This window comes from Barbus barbus (genome assembly GCF_936440315.1).
Source record: "Barbus barbus genome assembly, chromosome: 30".
NCBI lineage: Eukaryota > Metazoa > Chordata > Actinopteri > Cypriniformes > Cyprinidae > Barbus > Barbus barbus.
Genome location: NC_136758.1, coordinates 23,672,140 through 23,695,430, shown reverse-complemented (window position 1 = coordinate 23,695,430; position 23,291 = coordinate 23,672,140). Strand labels below are relative to the sequence as shown.

General features: G+C 38.2%; 1 protein-coding gene across 1 annotated transcript; it reads left to right on the top strand.

The window, feature by feature from the left end:
- Positions 1 to 560: 560 nt before the first annotated feature.
- LOC306850764 (uncharacterized protein) lies at positions 561 to 5,497 on the top strand. The gene is made up of 9 exons (XM_079386617.1): positions 561 to 735; positions 1,990 to 2,061; positions 2,144 to 2,212; positions 2,319 to 2,394; positions 2,494 to 2,588; positions 2,720 to 2,795; positions 3,075 to 3,230; positions 3,352 to 3,490; positions 3,923 to 5,497. The coding sequence occupies exons 1-9, from the start codon at positions 623 to 625 to the stop codon at positions 5,101 to 5,103; spliced, it is 1,977 nt and encodes a 658-aa protein (XP_079242743.1). The 5' UTR covers positions 561 to 622; the 3' UTR covers positions 5,104 to 5,497.
- Positions 5,498 to 23,291: the final 17,794 nt, after the last annotated feature.

The window sequence follows — 23,291 nt, the reverse complement described above, 5'->3', positions numbered from 1 at the left end:
CCTCTGTCTGTCTGTCTCTCTGTCTGTCTGTCTCTCTGTCTGTCTGTCTGTCTGTCTCTCTGTCTGTCTGTCTGTCTCTCTGTCTGTCTATCTGTCTGTCTCTCTGTCTGTCTGTCTGTCTGTCTCTCTGTCTGTCTGTCTCTCTGTCTGTCTATCTGTCTGTCTGTCTGTCTCTCTGTCTGTCTGTCAGATAGATAGGTATGTAAATGTCATAGATGTGGTACGCAAGATAAAGAGACAAGATATTTCAAGAACCTGTCTGTCCAAAATAATAATGATTATTATGATTAGTAATATTTTTCATGAATGAAAAACAAGGGACCTTTGTAACCCTGTTAAATGTGGAAATGGCAAGTGTTATATCAGCCATAGGAAAATCTGATCTAACAAATGTTGCATATATAAGGGTTAAAAAATTAACTTTGGGACACAAAAACATATTTACATCCAACAGTCTGACAGTGAAATGAATTAATTTGTCATTAACAGTGATCCTGTCAATCACAGGGGCGGTTCTTGCGCGCCACCTGTACAGGACCGCCCACGTGATCAGTGCTTCGCGCCTTCATTGAGCCGAGCGCGCGCACGACGCTCCACGCACTGCTGGAAGACGAAGAGCAAGATGGCGGTGGTCGTGCGAAGTTTGCAAGACCAGCTGGAAAAAGCCAAGGAAAGCTTAAAGAGCGTGGACGAAAATATTCGAAAACTAACCGGCAGAGATCCGAGCGAATTAAGGTATTATTCAATGAAGCGTTTTAATCAGTAACTTATCTATTTGGAGGAAAAAAGCCAGGGCCTATTAGCAAGCTTAGCCTGCGGCTAGCTCGCAAGCTAAAGAATCACATGTGTTTAATTTCAGGGGTTAAAACAACGACATATTTCACTAATTAGTCTGTATAGTTGTGCAGTCATATCTCACAGCTATGTATATCACCCAGGCCGCCATAAATAAATATGCTGGAGAGCTAGCAGCACGTCTGCAGCTTGTGTTTGAAAGCACAATGACACGCCTCATAAAACCGAGTCCGCCTTAATTTTTCATAATGAAGGCCGGTTTTAAATCTAGCCTCGGTATCGTGTTAATCAAATTAAAAACAAGGTTATCTTCAAAGATGGGTGTTTAGAGTTTAACCGTTTGCAAAGGTGATGCTTGAATCCTGCAGGGACTTCCTGCTTTGTTTGAATGTGTGTTAGTGGATTTGCTTCAAGAGCTTTGCTTTTGATAACAGCGACGCAAAACAGTACCGGAATTGTTTGTCTTATGAAAGTAACAAATGTTCTTCAAGATACCCCATATAGCTTCAGGTGTGCATGTTTATTTGCAACATGTTGCTTGGACAGGACTGGAAAGACATTACCTTTTTTAATAGCCAATAGGCTTTAACTAAGTCACAGCAATGTGATTTGCTACATGTCAACCGGTATTAAGGGGCAGGTCTCATTCTATGGAGGATTTGATTGGATAAAAATCTATTTTTGCTGTTGAACTTGATAATTTATAATAAATTGAAGTGATACAGGCTTACAGCTTCAACCAAAGCGTAAGCCGCCAATTAATTGGGTCCGGAATGACTAAATTATCCATATTTAGTGTTGTCTATGTCTGTGACTATATTAAGGCCGTTTCTGAAACGGAAGGCTGCATCCTCAGGAGGTCGCATTTGTAGACTGGATGCGTCATGAAGATCTTATTTTAGAATATTAACAGTTATAAATTTGACCATTATTCTTTTGACTCGCAAATAATGCTTGGTTAACTGAAATAAACCAGGCTTGATGACGTATGCTGCCTACAAATGCGACCTCCGGAGGATGCAGCCTTCCGTTTGAGAAACGGCCATATTAAAAATGAATATCCACTGACCTAGACTGTGATTGAGAAGCTTGTGTACGTAGCTGAGCAAGAAGTCTACAGTCACAGTTAGGTCTGTTCTTTTATATAAAGGTATAATTATTAACTCTGCATCTTCCACCTTTTGCCTTTTCTAGACCGGGTCAAAATAGGAGACTTTCCATCACAAGCCCAGGTGGAGGTAGGGGGCGTGGAATCAATTTGCTGAGGTAAGAATCTGTTCTTATGTTAGCAAATGCCTGTAGTAATTTCATGTTGGATTTGTTCTTAATGTTTGTCAACCCTTACCAGGCGTGGACTCTCAGATAGTGGTGTAGGACCCCCAGCCAAACAGAGAGATATTGAAGGGGCACTCTTGAGGTGAGGTATCACTTACCAATTACCTGATTTCTATATGTTATGAAACAAGTTCATTTGTGTTTAGCGTGTTTCCAAATGTATTTACAATCTGTTTATGCCAAGCTAGGCTGGCAGGGGATCAGCGAGCCAGGAGAGATTCACGCCATGACAGCGACGCTGAGGATGATGACGATGTCAAAAAAGTATGCAGACTATAAACGTTTTGTTTTTTTTCCACTTTCATAGATTTGTCTGCTTATGTTTTTAAAATATTCTTGCTCTATTTTTTTTTTAATCTACAGCCAGCGTTGCAGTCATCTGTGGTTGCTACCTCCAAAGAACGTACGCGCCGTGACCTTATTCAAGATCAGACAATGGATGAGAGAGGAAAGCAGAGGTACTGCTATTGGCTTGGGCTTTGTCTGAAAAGTTAAAAAAATATATATATATCCTTGTTTCACCACACTTACTTGAATGACAAATTAAACTTTATATTTTTCTTTTTACCTGTTTTATTTGCTCATTCAGGAACCGGCGCATGTTTGGCCTATTGATGGGAACATTGCAAAAGTTTAAGCAGGAGTCTACTGTGTCCACAGAGCGGGTGGGTATATGCTATGAATTAAAAAAATATGCTTTGTGTCCTATTGTTTGTTTCCTTTTGTGAGGCAGTGTCTTTGATTTATATTTGTCTAGAATAAAGAGTATTACTTTTCTTATCTGGTCCTCAGAGCTTAATTATTCCCAACTTACATTATTTGTATTCAATTCAGGTTGAGATCCGAGTCAGCGAATTGCACACCACACTAAGTCAAACCACATCCGAAACAAAGTGCTGCTTTAATTTTAAAACTTAATGATTTTTAATTTTTTTCCCCTCCAGTTAAAAAGACGCCAAGAAATTGAGCAGAAATTGGAAGTGCAGGCAGAACAGGAGCGTAAAAAAGTTGAGGGTGAAAGGAGAGAGCTCTTTGAAGAAAGACGTGCCAAACAAACAGAGCTGCGTCTTCTGGAGCACAAAGTGGAGCTCGCTCAACTGGTATGTCTCGCAGCTGCAGGCAGACAGCAGCTCTTTTAATGTATACCTGCAGTAGTTTTATTTGGATAGACTGTTCTTGGTCTGGCTCTTCCATGCGTTATGGTCTTCTCATGCGTTTCAGCAAGAAGAGTGGAATGCACATAATTCAAAGCTCATCAAGTTCATTCGCACGAAGACCAAGCCCCCGATCTTCTACCTGCCTGGGCGAATGTGCTCTGCTACTCAAAAGCTCCTGGAGGAGTCTCAGAAAAAATTAAATGGTGAGTTTAATTTTGATAAGTTTAAGTTCCCTTTTTTTTTTTTTTTTTTTTTTTTAAGAAGTTTCCATCTAAAAATATTTTTCAAACAATTTAGTAAATATTTATATTTTATTCTAGCATGTTGATTGCAATTCTTAAATTAAATGAGTGATCTACTGTATGTATCGGTTTAATGTTGGCCACCATGCTTTAAGATGTTGGACCCGGGTAACAGAAAAATCTACCACTAGTATTTAACAAGATTAAATGAATCAAGCTGTGCTTTTTACTGATTGAACACAGAAATTGACGTACCATGGACATGCTATATTCCATCTTAAATGATTTCGTGTGTGTGTGTGTAGATAGATAGATAGATAGATAGATAGATAGATATATCCTTTTTTCCACCATTGATTTTTAAATTTTTTTTTTTTTTCCTCAATTTCCAAGGTGTGTTTGATGAGAGACGTGAAGCCTTTGCAGAGCAACTCAACAAAATGGAGGCTCGGCCAAGGCGTCAGTCCCAGAGGACAGGTGACAGAGAAATGGAGGATAGCCGTCGGGCTGAAGAGATGAAGAAAGAAGATCAAGAGGAGGGTAAGGCTGGAGTAGGGCGGACAGGTAACAGGCATGATGTAGAGATGGAGGACGAGGAGGAAGATGTAGTCGAGGAGGAAGGAGAGGAGAGCTCAGAGATGAGGGAGGGGAATCAAGAGCAGGAGCAGAGTGAGGAGAAGGATAAACATGAGGAGAGTGAGCAGAAGGCAGAGGAGGAAGATGAGGATGAGGAGGATGTAGGAACAAGTGAGGCTAAAGAAGAGGGGGAAGAGCAGATGGAGGTTACAGAAGTTGTGAGGGAAGATGAGGCACAGGGTAAGTTGCAGGTTGAGAGTCCAGAAGCCACAGTTGAAGAGGTAGGTAATGTGCAAAAGGAGGAAGAGCAGGAGACCGAGAATGAGACTCAGCAGGACGTTATAACAGACTCTCAGCAAACCCCCGAAAGCCACATGGAAATGCAGCCTGAGGAGTGTAAAGAGCCTCAACTGGATGTCCCGACCCCTAGTGTGACGGAACATGACACCAAACAAGATGACACGGTGCCTGAGACTCAACAGACACAGCTTGAACCTGACCCAGAAATCCCTCAAGAGCAAAGCCAAGAGCCATCAGTCCAACCACAAGAAGCCAAAGCAGACACAAAGGAAGCTAATGAGGAAACCGATGAGGCTCGCGGACGAGCCAAAGTCCATACCAAGAAGAGCAAAAGCCGAAGTAGCAGCAGTTCTTCTAGTTCCTCTTCAGGCTCCTCCTCCAGTGGATCCAGCTCCACTTCCAGTGGCTCCAGTAGCAGTTCTTCTGGCTCCTCGTCGTCATCTTCCAGTTCACGCTCCCGTAGTCGCGGCAGGGATAGAGATGGCCGAGATCACAAACGCCGCCGGAGACCGTCGGACAGGGAGCGCAGAAAGGGTGGGAGTGAGAGGGGAAACAAGTCCTCAAAAGGCAGCGGACGAGAAAGCAAGGGCTCCAAAGACAAGAACTCCAAACCTGACAGGAAGAGAATGAGTTCGGAAGGGAGGAGGTCATCCAGAAGCGAGAGGGATCGGAAGTCTGATCGGAAGGAACGACGTTGAAAAGATGCCATTCTTGCATAGTTTCTTCAAGGCTATTGTGTGGTTACCCTAGTTTTTTGAGGTGCAGTTGCCTTGCTATTCTTCTTGAGTGGGTTTTACTTTTCGATTTTCTCCTTCCAATCTTTTTTTTTTTTTTTTTTTTCTAGTTTCATCTGGCAACCAGTTAATTCTGTGTCTGGGAATTTTTAAGATTTATAAACTGCTTTTTAAAACCATCACTTTAAACTCTAAATCCCCTTCAGACCTTCCACGTTATATGACGAAATGTGCTTCTCGTGCTGATCTTTCATCTGTTCCACCATGGAGTTGCCAGTTCCTGTCATACAGTAGCTTAGCTGCTGATGTTTTCGGTTATGCGACGCCATACTAATGTTTTTTTTTTTTTTTTTTTTTTTTTTTTTAAATTCAGTAAATATAAAAGTAAAAGCATCCATTTTGACAGTATCTTACAGTGGTGCAGTTCTTTTCTTGGTGAAGCAAAATTGTCTGTTGATGTTGTATAAATCGGCCATTAACAGAGAAAAAAAAAGACATTAAAGACAAATTTCTCTGTCTGTTCTTGGTTTTTCATATTAGCATATTTGAAGCGTTTTTTTGTAATTTTATCGCTTGAAATTGTGTATGCAGACAACACTTTGAAAGTTTTCAGTATAATGACAAAACAATTTATGCTGATTTTAAACTTAATTGAACATGATAATTTCTACAAATTTAGCTTCTTAACCCGAACATATTCCCCTGGTTTCACAGACAAGGCTTAGTCCTAGTCCCAGACTAGGACTTAGTCTGAGCTGTTTTATTTGAAAAACTTGTACTGATTGAACTTGAAATATGTCAGTGCCCTTGTTTTGTCTCCAGATGCACACCAGTATTGTTTTTTTTCTAAGGCATGTCTATAAAATCCTAAATGAACTATGGCCTAGTCCTGGCTTCAGCTAAGACCTGTCTGTGAAACCGGGCCATTAAGTCTTGTTTTAAAACCGCAGATTTCAAAGGGGTGCATTTAATTGAAACAAGCTAAAGAAATTAATGTGTTCTTGGTTTAAAATTAATTTTTTCAAACGATGTCCTTTTCATTTTTTTGTAAATTGCTTTGTTAGCAACCCTTCTAATGAGCAGCTGAGCAAATTTAGACTTCTGATCCTATTTAAGACCAATTACTGGTTTTATTTAGATAATCACAACATACTCGATACGAAAGAATACAAAAGTCAATACAAACAGATGGTTTCATTTATTATACACCCATGATTAATTATTTTTTGATTGGGGAAAATGGGTAGAAGCTGCAGCTGAGCTACACGTGCTGTACTTGGTGCACAGAGTATAAAAATCTTCCTAGGATGCAAACAGTTGTTTCTTGAGCTGCTTATGATTGAACAAGCATGTTTAAGTCTTCAGCTGAACATGTGAACAATCAATTTCAGAGTGAACTATGTCGTGATGGCTTAGAGGTTACAGTGTTGGGCTTGAGATCCAGTGGCTAAATGTTCTTGTTGGTTCAAACCCAGTGAGGAAAGGTTATTCTTGTTCAGAAGTTAAAAGTAATTGCTTGTGTCACGAACTTGTAAAATTGAGCCTTAAGGAAGAGTCGATGTATATACATTTATTAATTTTAGTAACATGCTCTGTTCCTCACCTCATGGTGGCAGTAGTGCTTTGCAAAACTCCATGAGAACATACTGTCTTTCCCCTGGTCTTCTGCAGTGTTTTTGTCAGCTGAATGAGTATCCGGTTGTTTCCACACAGTTACACTCAACATCAATGCAACTGTGCATAAAATTTCTTCTCATCTCATGGCCATACTGAAATGGATATGTAACTATGTTTGTAAATGGATATGCACTCTAGCCTTCCATTTTCCAGTATGGGCCTTCTTTGGCTAAACTGATTTCTAGATAATTAACTCTAGAACAAATTAAAAAGAATAGTTCTCAAATGTAACAATCTGTTTGAGGATTGTTACATTTGAGAACTATTCTCAACATTCACAGTAGAAGAAAAATAAGTTTGTAGAAATGTATGAAATATCTTCATCCTAAAGACAACATAAAATCACAGCTTACCCTATTTGCTTTCTTAATACACATTCATGATGTTATTGTTAGGGATAAGTGGATAAGGATAAATATATAAGCCTATAAATATGTTCACGAAAGTAGCAGTTCATGTTGAAGTTACATGCTTTGACGAGTGGTCATTACAATTTCTTGGATCACTGTTCATCTTCCTAACCCTGGTCCTTCCCGCTCAGTGGAAAGTGAGCAGTCAGCTGTTCTGAGCCTTATTAGTGGTGTCTGTCTCTGATGAGCGGGATGATGAAGCCTTTCTATTGATCCGTCTCCAGAGGAAAAAGTGCTGGGTAAACAGGACAGAGTTACAGCTCAGAGGGGACGGGCTCGGGCACTGAGCTCACAGAGGTTATGCAGGGGAGAGAGGAAAAACTTTATCATGCTGTCTACATCTCATTTGAACTTATGAGATGTAGACAGCCTTTGTGTGGTACAGTCATTACTTTGTGTGAAAGGTCATGACACCTGTAACAATTCAGATAATCCTTTATAGCACATCGGAATGTGAAGATATTTGGGAGTTTGAATGTAAATGTGTTTATTATTAATGTAAATTACATGTTTTACAGTCTGATGCTGAACTTCTCATAGGGTTCCCATGCTCATTTAAAGCTGGGAAATATTAGGGAATTTGATTTTTAGGACTGGAAGGGTCATGGAAACCAATAAATCTTTAGAAGTCACGGAGCTTTCTATAACCAATTAAGTTTTTTCTACTTATGGTCAGCCCTAAAATACTTAATCAGATAGATTTTTTCCCCTCTGTGATATCGCTTTAAAATCATCTCCTTCAAAATCCTTATCCAATTATTGTGAGCAATTGTTATTGAAGTTCATTGCGGTGAACCTTGTTTTAAAATTTCCACACAGAAACTTTTCTTTCTATATTATAATTCTTTTTTAGAACACCTATGCTGGGTTTTTGGCACTAATGATGATTCCCACATCCTAAACTAAAAAAGTGAGTGTAAAATGGCATTTAAACGGTTTAAATAAATACAAAATATTTATAAAATGATGTAACTGACTTTTATATTGGAATTTATCCTTACACTAAAGCCAAAAATATTTATTTAAATATTATCTGGAGAATGTAAACTCTTGTTTAAAGTTTATTTTTCTACCCATTGATAATGTTAAATGTAATATAAAAATTTTAAATAAATTATATATACATTATATTATAATAAATAAATATAATATAAATAAAATAAATATAGGCTTTTTTGTATTTTGTAATATACAATACAAAATGTTTGTAAAATTAAATAACTGACTTGTATTGGACTTCATCATTCAACTAAAGTCAAAAATATTCATTATAATATTATCTGGAAAATGTAAGCTCTGAAAAATAAACAATTTACAATAACTACTGTTTAAAAGCAGATCTACTGAGAACATTGCTGTATAACCCAAGTAAACAGCTGTTATCTGTTGGGTTATACAGCCACTGTGCTGCTTTGTTAAAGTACTGTTGAAATTTAGAAAGCAGAACGTTTATTCATTTCTTTCTGTCTGACATTTTGTCTTGCACTCTGTAAGAGTCCCCAGACCCCAGTTTGAAGTTTTTAAGTAGTTTGAGTTTAAAATGTTAGAAGTTTTATAGAATCAAATGGCTAAGCGAAGGACACTATACAGAAGAAATATTTCTTCATAAGGAAAGGATTCTTTGCAGAACTATTGAAGAATCTTTATTTTAGAAGAAGTGCGTCATAATAGCACCTGCTCCTAATAAGAGTAGCAATAAGAACATGATAATAGATGAATAAATGTCCTCATTCAATTACTTTAAATAATATAAAGGTGTTACCTCTTTAATAAGGGATTGTGAACTGCTGTGCAGGTAATGCTAGCTTTTATTCACTAAATGAGTCTGAATAATGGTGATATAGTTGAATAGTACTCTTAGGACATGAATAAATTATTTTGTTCCACACTTTATCTGTGAGTGATCGTGCAGCGCTAGTCAGTGGTCAGTGTTTTTTCTCAGCGGTCATGTGAGAACAGTTTGATTTTTAGATCAATAGCAAGATTCCTTCCCCCAAGCATCAAAGGCAGAATGATTGAGCACAGCTCAATGAAACCAGGGTCTTTTAATAAGCAGGTGTGGGAGTCCCTTATAAATGGCTTAACTGACTTGTTCACTGACACTACTGTGTGTCACTAAGGCTAGTTTAACAGTTTGTTCTTTCAAAATCTGAGTTGTGAGGCTCACAGGGGATCGGAACAGACTCCAGCCTCAGGAGTGCATCTGTCCGTGACTCTTGTTGTAATGGAGAAATTAAACTGACTGGATTGGTGTTAAGTTTGCTTTGGTGAGCTCGGTCAACTGGTGAGTTTCAACTAGACATCTGCTACTGCATTGATCAAGGCTAATTTTCACTCTTCATGTCAACATCCATTATGCAACTTGTATTTACACAGAAATAAAAGCATTTGCACATTAAGTCTGTATATTTAAGCCTGTACATTTGTTCATTATTCAGTGTTGGTGCTAATTTTGTATCTTATAAATGATACAGCAATCCAACTGACCGAGTGGTTAAGGTGTTGGACTTAAGATCCAATAGACATATTCCCTCATGGGTTCGAACCCCACTCCTTGTGTTAAGTTTGAGGCAATCAAATTGGTGTTTAAACACAAATTAAGCTTTTAGAATTACAACATATGAGGGGTAGGAGTAAATTTGAGGGTCTGTTACAGTAGCAATGTTGTGTCCGGGCCAGGATGGCCAAGTGGTTAAGGCTCCAACGGACGAATGTCCTTAAGGGTTCAAACCCCACTCCTGGTAATTAAGTGGATGTTTTCAATTTGATGTTTGTGTGCAAATTAAGCATTTTAAATGACAACATATGAGGGGTATATGCAAATTTGAGGGTCTGTTACACCAGTGGTTTTCAAATTGTCCTGGAGGACCCCAAGCCCTGTAAATTTTGTATGTCTCCCTCATCTAACACACCCGATTCCACTCATCAGCTCGTTAGTAGAGACTGCAAGAACTAAATTGGGTGTGTCTGATTAGGGAGACATACAAAATGTGCAGGGCTAGGCTCCAGGACAGGTTTGAAAACCACTCTAGCAATATTGTGTCACAACCAGGATGGCCAAGTAATTGAGGTTTTGAAATGAAGATCCAATAAACAAATGTCCTTGTGGTTTCAAACCCAACTCGAGAGCGGGGTTTGAATGACATTAGAATAACAAATGTCTATTCTAATATGAGTTAGCACAGGAAATCTGCTTTATAATGATGAGCTAAAACAGACACTTGAAACCATATTAGAAGAGCAATTTCTACAACGACAAACTGCCAAGAAATACCAGGATGGCTGAGTTGTGAAGGCGTTGGACTGAAAGGGGTCATCGAATGCCCATTTTCCATAAGTTGATATGATTCTTTAGGGTCTTAATGAAAAGTCTATAACATACTTTGGTTAAAATTTCTCAATGGTAGTGTAAAAAACACCTTTTTTACCCTGTCAAAATCAGCTCTGTTTTCAGCATGCCATTCTAGTCTATGTTGCTTTAAATGCTAATGAGCTCTGCTGACACTGCCCCTCTCTTCTGGGGGGCGATGAGCAGACTGTAAACTTCAGCCGCAAAACTGGCTAAATACGTTATTAGGAAAGGCGATTTGCAAAGATTCATAAAAAACACATACTAACTTCTGTAGATGAAGCGTGAAAAATAAAATGATTGATAAATAAATCAATAAATGATTGCGCGAACATAAACACATTTAGGCAGATCGGGATCAGCACATTGACTTCAAAACCGAAAGTAACGTTAATCCTTGCATCTTCAGCGGCTCAGATGTCGGGAGTTAATGACGACTGCTATATTCATTATTACATCCAACAACAAAACACCTCAATCGCTTAATCGGAGACACCTGGTCTTCCCCGGCACCCAAGTCGACAGAATGGCGGACAGCTCACAGCTCACTCAGGGCGGGTCTAAGGTAAGACGGCCTTGTCAATCATCAAATTTGAGGGTCTGTTACAGTAGTAACATTGTGTCCCAGCCAGTTTGGCAGAGTGGTTAATGTTTTGGAATTAAGATCCAATAAACAAATGCCCTTGTGAATTCAAACCCCACTCTTGGTAACAAATGCCTATTCTAACCTGAGCTAGTACAGGAAGTCTGCTTTGTCTTATAATGATGAGATACAGTTTTTCTCGGTTGTTTTGGTGCATTTTTCAGAACAGAAATGAAATTTTCAAAACTACTTGTTCAACCTCCACATCGAGTTACTTGTGCACATCATAAAAGCAGTTTCTCATTCTTTTGAACAAGTTGGGATTGCTTTGGTACATTCATGCAACTGATTATGTACACTTGTCTGCTGTTTCCTACATTAGCAGTTGCTATTGTCATGTTGCTCAAAATGTATTATATAGTTCTCTGTGCTATTGTCTTTCCCCTCAAAACATCTATTCATTAGTTCATCGTAGAAGTCATTAAATGCAAAATGGTTGATCTAGTTGACATAAACTGTCAAGCATATTTTTTACACATCTCTATTAGACTTTTTGCAAATTTGCCATGAATTGTGCAAGTGAATCTTGACTCTCACTAATGAAGAGAATATAGATCAACCAATTATAAACCAACTATTTGAAATAGCTCAAAGGTGCATTTCATGACCCTTCAATTGGAAAGCATGTATAGACAGAGGACAACACAAAAGTGTTGAACATATTCTGACAATGGATGAACATTCAGAAAACAATCAGGGTCAAGAGCCGAGAGGAAGAAGAGGAGTAAGGATGCATGGAAGTGTATAGAGGCAAAACAGAGGAAGAGGCCAAGGACAGAGGTGCAGATGAAATAATGTTGTCAATCATGGCCTTACAGTGGCTGAAGGGTGCAGCTAAAAATTGGGAGATCGACCATATCCTCAATAATTCAAACATTTTGAAACAGTCTCTTTCAATCAAAATCCCACATACAGTAATGTGTAAATTTGTACTTTTGATAGGAAATATGGCATACATAAGTGCAGCCTTCTGCATTTCAGTACAATAGCTGTCATCCATAGTTCACATCAGGTAATACTACCGTAACAGAGTGCACTGTTACACTTCACACTACTTTACATGTAATACATTCATACAAAAATAAATGTACTGTATAAATGCAAATGTTCATATACTTTTTTTCTATGTACTATTGACTCTTCTCAACAAATATCACTTTTTTTTTTTTTTTTTTTATAAAATTCCATGGTTGAAAAAACAACTAAACATTTTGACCAGTGTGGCTCACACGATGACAAAAATACTTTAGATTTTGGTGGCCTTGGCCAAATTACTTACACGATAAATAGGTTTTGAAGCATGAATGAAATGTTTTGGGTGAGTAACTACATTTTGCAGGCATGCAATAAAGTTCTGAAGTTCCAGCAAACAGTTGTGACATTTGCACTCACAGTTTAGAGAATGTTTCGAAAAATGTGCCAAAGCAATTGAAAAAAACTGTAAAACACACACTTGAAGCCATATTAGAAGTTGTACAACTACGATCTGGCAAAAAAACAGTTTAAGTAGTTAAGATATTGAGCTTAAAATCTTATAGACAAATATCCTTGTGAGTTCAAACCACACCCCTGGTAACAAATATCTATTCTAGAATTAATACAGGGAATCTGCATTATCATAAAATGCTGAGATAAAACTCTTGGCAGTAAAGTTCTGAGATTTTAAATGGAAACTGGCTTTGGTCACTGACCAGTTGGGTCTAGTAGGTCAAGTGGCTTTCAACATTCCCAATGGTAGTTGCTGTGCATTTTCATAAAGTTAGACTCTTACATATAGAGATATTACAGAAATAGTAAGAGCAATATGCTAGTGTGTTATTCCAAATTCAGTCAATTTGACCAGAAATTTAGTGCAAGTGACATTTTTATGTTTAGATTTATGTGAGATACACTGTTGATCTTAGTATTTGCAATCATTTGAGTGTGGCGCTGCGGCAGTTGTGTTCCAGTGGGAGATGGCATTCAATCTTTCATTTTGATGTAGTGTGGAAAGCCCTAAGGCACAGAGCAGAAATCTACACCATGTTTGCACCACCAAAGAGCTTTGCGGTTTCTGATCTCAAATGCTGTGAAAGATTCGGTGTGTTTTCCTCAAAGACTACCCTAAACTGTTAAATAAAATGCAATGCTGAGTCCTCCACCTAATTGCTATTCTGTAGGGCTCCCTTTATATTTCTTTTAGATTTAGTTTTTGGCTTGGTTGGGTTGCTGCACCGCCATCCGGTTGAGATCCTTGAACCGGTTTGGAATGCAGCTCACAGATTTAGAGGTCATGTGAAGCGCCATGGCAACAGCAAGTTTAGCACATCTGCAATGCAAGTTACACTTATCCAAGCAAATGCACAGAATTTTGAAAATATCAAAACACTTATGTCATCACTTCCTGATTTGCTTAAGTGACCTTACTTTGAATGCTGTCAGGGAAGTGATCTGAGACTTTATCTGTGAACATGAAATCCTCTGGTTTTACCTTGAAACCTTGTGTCCGTTTTCCCAAAAATGTGTTTGAAATGGCATCAAGTGAGGAATGAAATTAAATGCAGTTTAAACTTTTAATGCTGGCTGTTTAACTAGAAGATTTGCAGTACCTCCACATTTAGAAAATCAGAGCATGTACTAATAATACACAAGTGATTCCATGTATTTATATACATCCTCAAGAGTCACACACACCCACATGATGTCCACAGATGCTCACACAGAAAATAAGAGAATAATATCAGCAAATGCACATCCAGCACGCTGAGACCTAAATATCTGTCTTTTTTGCCTGAAGTGAGTCTGAAACTCTAGTTCTCTCCCACACGGGCCTGCAGAGCAAAGGACAAACTCATGCTTATATTGTTCTTCTGACAAATCCTACTACAAAGCTCTGGCCTCCTCTCCATGCTGGCCTAAGGCTTAGACTCTGGATTTAACTCCAAAGCCACTGGCTCAAGTAGCCACAGTCAGTTGCCGGGTCTCCAGATCCATGTGCGCTGACACGCATCCCGTGGTAGGCTACTGAAAGGCCAATTCTTTCACCCCGATCTTGCACCTACTACCCTCCGCAGTCCCTCGAGCCGTAAAACAGACAAGCCTGTCATTTGTTCTGAAGTACAGTAATCTCTGTGAAGGGCCAGAGCAATTGTGCTGCAGTTGTTCAATCTTGGAGGAGACCCCAAGTGGACTGCTCGTCTTTTTGGGTGGAGGAAAAGCACTCAGACGGATGCTCTGCTCTTCCACTGAAGCACTCTGACAGAGATGCACACTGCATTGAAGCTACTAGATTTTTATTTATTTAAGTATTTATACACGTAACAGCGACTGAATAGTAGACTGTTTGCATGAGTGGACAGGATTTTCAGTGACTCTTTCTGCAGATTACATAACTACGTCAGTAGGTGGTGACACTTGAATGCCTTTTTAATTTTGTCAGTAGTTTATTCATTCAACCGATTTGTTCAAATAGACTTATTCATTCAGGAACGAAACAATTGATTGTCTTTATTATTCATTCGTTCGTTCATTCATTCAATCAATTCCTTTAAAACATTGATTCAATTCATTGTGTGTGGGTTATTGATTCATCCACTCATCTGGTTAGTTCAAAAACACCTTCATTTGTCCGAAATTACCCCCTATTCCCTTATATAGTGCACTATGTAACAGTAGTTGTGAAGGTTTGTATCCAGAGAAATATTATCTTCAACAAAAATAGTGAATGAGGGTTTTGGTGGAAAGCTATTATGAGATGAATCATTTTCTTAATGATTCATTCAAAACATTGATTGATTCTGTTATGTGTTTGTTGTTTAGATTTCACCCACGAAAAACAATGGTAAACATGACCGCACATTAACAGTCAAGATTGTGAAGCCTATGAAATGTCAGGTTCTCAATATTAGCTCTTTGTTTATTGAATTGTTGTGTAAGGCAATAGGTTATTATACGATTTCAGAGCAGCCTTTGAGACAACTTGAAAATTGTCACCAGGAAGTATTTAGGCTATAAGGAAGAAAAACAGAACACTCTCAAGGAGATTCAAAGATAAATTCACCACAGTAACCTAGAAGGATGCTAGTGTAAGTCATACACTAATGAGTTTTGTCATTTCTCATAATAGGGCTTATTAAGTAGACATTTAGTTTTTGACTTTCCACAAGATAGCTTGCTCACGACAAACACCAAAATCACAGTTTCTCTCTCATCCACAAACCTCACTCACATTAAGATCAGATTCTGCAGCTCTTGTTTTCTGCTCTGCGACAGGTTTCACATACGGACGCTAATTCGATGGTTTCTATTTTTAAATGCCTCAGAGCCTCAGGTGAGGTTTATTCCTGCAGAACGAGGTTCCAGTCAGCCAACTCCTATCAAAGAGATAACGCCAGTTGCTATGGAAACCCGCTCTCCGTTCAGGTTATAAATCACAAACACGTGTATACACACTCACACTTGTTTCTTTGTGGAGTGCAAGTTCACAAAAGCGCTATCTTCCTGACGCCTCTCCCAGCAGACCTGCGTTTTGGGTATAGTGACTACGAAGCAAACTTTCCAGGCCGCTCCACGCAATCGTCTGTGGTCCTGCATGGAGAAAAATGGTTGCTTGTTTGCAATTTTCTGTGGTTATAACTCAACAAAACTAGCTTTGCGTTTCTGTTTGCACTTTGTTCTTAGGCTTCCTGGCCCAATAAATCAGGTTCTCTGTCGCCGCCGAGAGAGACGGAGATACAGGGACTGCTCCATGTGACAAGATTGCAATTCTGGCCTCTAATCACATTACTCTTCCCATTCTTTGCCACTGCTGTTCCAGTGCTGTCATTACCGATTCTGCCAGGGGGCCAACACTGGCTAAGGCTGTTGGCTTTAATTGCTTGCCTGTCACTAGGTGAAAAATCTACACATTGGATGTAGGCAGTAGGACTGGAGATGTAATGCTGAATCAGTGGGTATAGTATGTTTCCCCTTCCTTCCATAAAAGCGAGATTGTCTCACAGTGTGGCCGCTGTGCTTTGTGGTTGAGGCCGTTTTCTTTTAACTGCCGCATTGCTTTGCGTGTTTAACCGGTCAGAGTGCGGTCACTCTCTGTGCTTTTGTGTTGCCGCCAAGAACAGAGTGTCCCTGATGTTTTGGGAAGCACACATTGCACACGTTCAATATTGCAAGTTAAGTACATTTAGCTTAATTCTGCTGTTGTTTATCTAAAAAAAAAAAATACAATTAAATGCTAAACACTGTTTAAGCTGTGCAATTGGGTATGTAAAAATTTTGAGATCAAAGATACAATGTGCAGCAGGATTAGACTCGTATGGGACACAAAAATTGCACTCTTCTGCACAGTTTGGTGTAATGAATATGTAATGTGGCCATAACGCTCAAAGGAGTTGCCCACTGATTGTCGGTGTTAAGTGTAGTTTTGGTAAATGAGCTGAATCTGATTGTCTGATAGTCACAAAACGTTCTAGTGTAGATTGTTGTTGCACATGAACAATGGATTAGATTTGTATGAGGTAATTCTGAGCCAAAACAAAACTGAATATGCAATGAGAAAAAAAAAAATCTTATGGAATTGCTTTAACCATAGACATGTATGATTATTGTAGTTTTTTGGTTTACTTACTAATCCAATGTTCTAACAATTTAAGGGTCATTCACGACAAAACACGTTTTTGATGCAGGGCTGGAGGAAAAACAAGGGCAAGGTAGAGATGAATTATTGAACTTTAAGTTGAACTGATAGATGCCTGTTCATTGTATATTTAAATACAGAAACAATGGAAGAGCAACGCAGTAAAATGTAAAAATCTGTTTGGTGTGAACAGCACATTAGGAGATTTTAAAGGAGACCTATTATGCCCTTGTTTACAAGATGTTATATAAGTCTCAGGTGTCCCCAGAATGTGTCTGTGACGTTCAGCTCAAAATACCCCACAGATCATTTATTATATAATTTTGAAAATGTCTATTTTGGTAGGAAGCAGAAACAGGCTGTTTTTGCGCATGTCTCTTTAAATGCAAATGAGCTGTCTATCACGCTGAAATTATACGTTTTAAACCATATTAGTTTAAAATTTTCAGAGTGCACACATTTAAGCATGCACATGTGAGCACTAAAAAATTATCTTTCATGTGTTATTGCGCTTAAACTGTCAAATACATGCTTAACATACACAAGTTTATGTTAAAAATACACGAGTTACAAAAACAGTCGGTTATGTCTGCGAAGGTAAACAGCTGGGAAAGAAAATGCATGTTTATATCAGATCTGTGTGGCTGCAGCGTAATATACAGCAAATAAATCAATAAATGCACCGCTCTCTTGTCTTCTCTGAGGCTGGGACTCTGAATAGTGTTCTGTGCTGGTCAGTGCAGCCAAAGACAGAACAGATAGCATGCTTTGCAAAACTCGGTAACATTATAGATCCCCTTTTTACGTCACGGGGGAGCGAAATCTGGGCGGCTCGTTTTTTTTCACAAGCTTGCAGAGAAAGGCTTAAAAAATGTACTGGCTTGTTTTTTTCATGTTTTCTGGGTAGATGCACTGGGGACGTGATTATAGCACTTAAACACGGGAAAAGTCCGATTTTCATGATATGTCACCTTTAAGTGATTCATTTTTATGCAGCTTTTCAATTATGATAATTTTTTTGTTTTATAGCAGGTGGGTTAAATGAATGCATTAAATAGGCCTACAGAAATAGTATTGTTCAATCCCACTCTTCCCAGCATGCACATGGGCATGAATATTTAATATGTTGGAATTGACTGTTTGATAGTTTTGTTTCCTTTGTTGTTTATTTTTGTTGTCACATTTAGTAACTTGTTGTCTTGTGATGTCAGGATGAGTTTGTTTCACTACTCAAAAGGATGAGTTAGTTTGTTGTTTCCCGTTTGCTGTAAGTCTTGAGATCTCTGTGGTGTTTCAAGGTATTTCATCAGTTTTGTCTTGTGAGTTTCTTGTGATGTAGTTAATAGTTTGAGACAGCAAGTGTGTTGCTTTTCAAGATGTTTGTCATAGTGAGCATGAGCTGAAGCACATATTGGACAATGAAAATCCATGTAGTGTGAACAAATGTGCACAATTAGATTTTAAATCATGGTAACTTGATTTTTATATATGCAAATGAATTCAACTCAGAAAAGCCTTGCAGAGAACAGTTCCTACAAGAAACCTTTTTTCTTGGTGTTACGAGCATTTTACAAGAGTGTGCATGACATTCCCCCTCATGCTTATACCAAGCAGATGTTTTGGAGATTGGAAATCATCCACCAGGATTCTGTATTTGTGTTCTGCTCTAGGGATCTATTTCTCCCCTATAGTCTCCTTTCTCTTCCATCTCAAAATGCTTAGAAAACATTGATTTTCAGCATTGGAGGAAACTCTGAATCAGGCATTAGCCTCAGTCTGTCGTGAGAATAGATGTGTGTGTGTGTGTGTGTGTGTGTGCATGCTCATGCAAGTGTGTATGATCTGTTTAAATCAAACATACATTTCGGAAGTGAATTGTCTCATTTCCAAGTAACAGCTGAACCAGTTAACTGTAAAAATGACAACTTATTAAGAAAAAAGGGAACTACATGCTCTGATGGTTTTCTGGCTGTGGTAAAGGTACCTATTCATGTAAAAAATGTAAAACAAGAGACATCATCAAATTTTGACTCTCTCTGTAGTGAAAGATCAGCATGTGTTCAGGAACATGAGATAGGAATATGTAAAGTAAGACTTGATATGTTTATATATTGAGGTGTAAAACTACTTCTCGTGTAAGTGTTTGCTTTGTGAACTTTGCTTTGTGCGATAATTACTCAACTTTCTTCGATTTGTGGAACACAAAAAGTGTTTCTTTTATTTAATTACATTTTTATTTTTTGCTGCTGTTTACTGCCAAGATTGTTTTTGTCATTAATGGGTTAAATTTTATCCAGTTCCTTACACAAAACTATTGTTGAATTATAAAATAATTATATATATATGAGGAACATATTGGTTATTGTTAATTATTTTTTTATACATGCATATATATCAGTCAATATTGTATATTTATTTGTTCATTTTCATTTCCCCTATTTCTGCATTCAGATACCTCTGCCATCATCAAACGCTCACATACAAATTCATTTTTGATTTTTTTTAATAATACTGTTGAATGTAATCTAGAAAATCTCAATATGAATATCCATTTTTCATACTGTACATTACAATGTTGTGATTCCTAAATTAACTATCATTAAAAATGATATATATGTATGAACATTCCTGAACATTAAATATATATATATATATATATATATATATATATATATATATATAAGATTATATATACAGTATGTATATACACAGTATATATATATATATATATATATATATATATATATATATATATATATACATACATACATATACATAGACACACACACACACACATTACTCACAAAAAGTTTTGGGTGAAATTGTATAACCTATATAGGTGAACTTAATTTGACCTCTAAACTTTTGAATGCACATGTACTTATTGCATAACATGCTGTTCGCTAACGAGGTGATTAACCACAACAATGAATTGAATTGACCACTAAATATTCTGGTTCAATGACAGTTTGTATTTAAACAGTCCTCTTCATCATGCTGTTCACATTTTGACATCATGAGACCAAGATGACACCTAACAATTTATCAACAGTACCTGGCTATTGCGAGGCTTCAAATGGGATGTTTTCAGAGGGAAGCTGCGACTGAGCTTAAAGTGTCACAGAGTGTCATCAGCAGGTTGCAACAGAGACACGGAGAGACTGGAAGAGTCACAGAAATGCATAGAAGTGAACGTCCTTTGGCCACATCCCATGCTGATGACCGCTTCATTGCACAGTGCACTGTGGAACCGGATTATGAATGCCACTCAACTCCAGGCACGTTTAAGGGAAGTGAGAGGCACCCAAGTGTCACGTCAGACCATTCGAAACCGCTTACATTAGCATGGTCTGTGTGCTAGATGACCTGCAAGGGTACCTGACCACACCACCAGGCACAGGCGTCATCGTCAGGGAGCATTTGCACTGGACAAGGAACCAGTGGGCCTCAGTGCTGTTCTCTCATGAAATTCAATTCACATTGAGCAGAAATGACGGCCGCCAACGCTGTTGGAGATGTCAAGGAGAATTCTATGCTTCAGCCACTGTTGTCTGGTGTTATAGTATGGTCAGGTGTGTCTAGTCAATACAGAACTGCCCTACACCTTGTGAATGGTACAGTGACAAGCCAAAACTACCTGAATAACATCATTAATCCAGTCATTGTGCCTCTGCATGAACAACACAGGCCTGATTTATATATTACTTTCATTTCATGCTAAACAGCAGCTTGGAGATACTGCATAATATTTTAAGTTTCACTGAAGAAAGCCACACAGATTTTGAATGACATGAGGTTCAGTAAATGTGACTGAATAGTTTTTTCTTTCATTCATGAATTCCTTGGCATTTAGTACTGTACACACTAGATGTTGCATCCTTCACAAATCTGTGAAGTATATATGATATGTAACATGTCTGTGTATCAACAGCGCTGTCTATACCAAGCATCCTAGACTGTCACGCTCTAGTGAGACTTTCAGCCTGAGGGGAATCGTGTTCCTCTTTTTCTTGCGAATTTCTTTTTCTGCCTTGAAGAAAAACTGATGATCTAGCTACATGCCACTCAGTTCGATGCCATATGCTAAATTACATGCCAGTCATGAAATGAGACACTAGATAAACCTCACAGACTATCTATCTATCTTTATGGAGCATGATTAGTCACCCTCGAATGAAGAAGTGTGTACTGAATGAAGCTTTAACAATCATGTATGGAGTCCGAAGAGCCGTTTGTGTTCCTTCTGATCAACAGCAGTTCAACAAGGGCAAATTTAATGGTGGATTGAAACCATGCTATTTTTCTTCAGGCAGCAGTGTATTGATCGACCCCATTTCTGCTGCTCTATTAATCTTGGTGGCCAGAGGTCATGTGATCTGCCCCGGCCAATCCAGAAACAAGTCTCGCCTCCCAGACGAGATTCTACAGCTCCAAATAAGACACTCTTAGAGCACTTGAACTGGCGCTCTCCTCCTCAGTCCTCCAACCTCCGCTTTTATAAAGACGTAAACATCCCTTTGATCAATTGATCTTATCTTACAACCCTGAAAACTCTTAGAGGTTACAGGCAAAAACACATTTCTAAATTGAGATTGAACTATCGCGAGTTATAATCTGAAACACAGTTTTTATCTGCGTTTGGAAACATTTGAACATCCGCAACACAAACAGTTTTTGACCGAGAGTTAAACCCGCCGATGAACCCGCTGATAAATTCCACTCATTTTCTCCTCGCAAACAAACAAAGTGCTGCCAGGAGTTTATTGGAGCACTCGTAACAAAGCCAATCTCATTCGTGATGGCAGATGTGGGATATGGCAGGGGAATCCACGTGTTCAAACAAAAGTTTTCCGCCACCCGAGGGGGAAAACGCTCACGTCGGGTCTCTGTTTAAGAGTCTGCTCCATAATTCTCATCGGTTTCAGGCTGTTCAGGCACCTGGTGGCAGACATCTGCAGATCTTCCAAGGCTGGCTTTGTGGCTACGGTTAGCTCGTTTGAAAATGTGCCATTTGTGGCAAACGCTTGATGTTTAAGTCCAACTGGCCTGAGGTTTTCAGGTGGTGCCTGAAAGTTGTAGGTGCCAGTTGAATAGATCAGCATTTTCTTTGTAGTTCTCTGTGTGCAAAACAATGTTAAAATACTTGCTTTCTTAACTTCACCTCAAAATGAAAATTCGGTTTCTATTTACTCAGCATCATGCCGTTTTAAACCTACGTGACTTTCATTCTTCTGCAGAACACAAAAGAAGATATTCTGAAAAATCCAAATAACATTGGATGCCATTGACTTTTATTGTATAATTGCATATATATATATATATATATATATACATATATATATATATATATATATAAATCTTTTATGTTCCACAGAAGTCATACAGATTTAAAACAAGAGAATTTTCATTTTTTGGGTGAACTATGCCTTTAAAATGTAGAGATGACTAGTCTAGTTTACAAGAGTCCATTAGAAAATCTTGTGCTAATATTTTACTGAGTCAGTTTCTTCTGTTTTTAATATTCATGATGATAATACAGCAGGAAACCAACAGATCTTTTTGATTTATGAAAGCTAGAACAGTCTTGTTATAATCCGTGAAGCTATCTACGCCTAGCACTTTCAGTACAAACAGATTTTTGGATTATAACAAGACTGTTCTAGTTTCGTCATTTTGCTCGCTTGCAGATTATATGGAAGTTTTTCCATTACATTCTAAGTTTATCAGTAAAATCATCAGTGTTGTAGTCTGCCTGCTACTCTGTGTGAATTCTCAAATCAATTGCTGTAGCATTCATAAAGGCACGCCTTAGTAATTGTTATTGTTTTTTCATCTTACGGTCCATCTAACAGACCATCTGCTCCCAAACATTTAGGGTCAATAAATGTTATTGACAGAGGTCTCTTATGCTCACCAAGACTGTATTTTCTTGGTCCAAAAATATTTTAACATATTTAAATTTAATGTATTTCTTTGATATTAAAGCTGAATTTTCATCAGTCATTACTCCAGTCTCCAGAGTTACATGATTCTTCAAAATTAGTTTCTTTACACTTACACTTTTGATCAATTTAATGCATCCTTGCGTAATAAAAATATTACATTACCCCCCCCCCCCATAACAGATCCTAAACTTTTGAGCAGTATGTGAAAATTCAAGCCCATGTTGTGCACGGCACTGAGGGGAGAAACTCAAACAGTGTCTGTGCAACTCGATCTCTAATAAACTGACAGATAAAAAAACTACTTTGTTGTGTCTTAGATTTCAGGCCTTGTTGCGTGTCCATGAGGCTGTTCAACCTTTTGATTTAGAGTCCAAATGCCGTCTCACAGTCTCTATCCCGTACACGCATCTTCCTCATTTCATCTTTTAAATGTCAAGTTTTGCATAAAGTTCAGAGTGATGGGCAAATTACCACAGCAGCTTTCAGGGCTCCAAAATATCTCATTGCGATATAATCT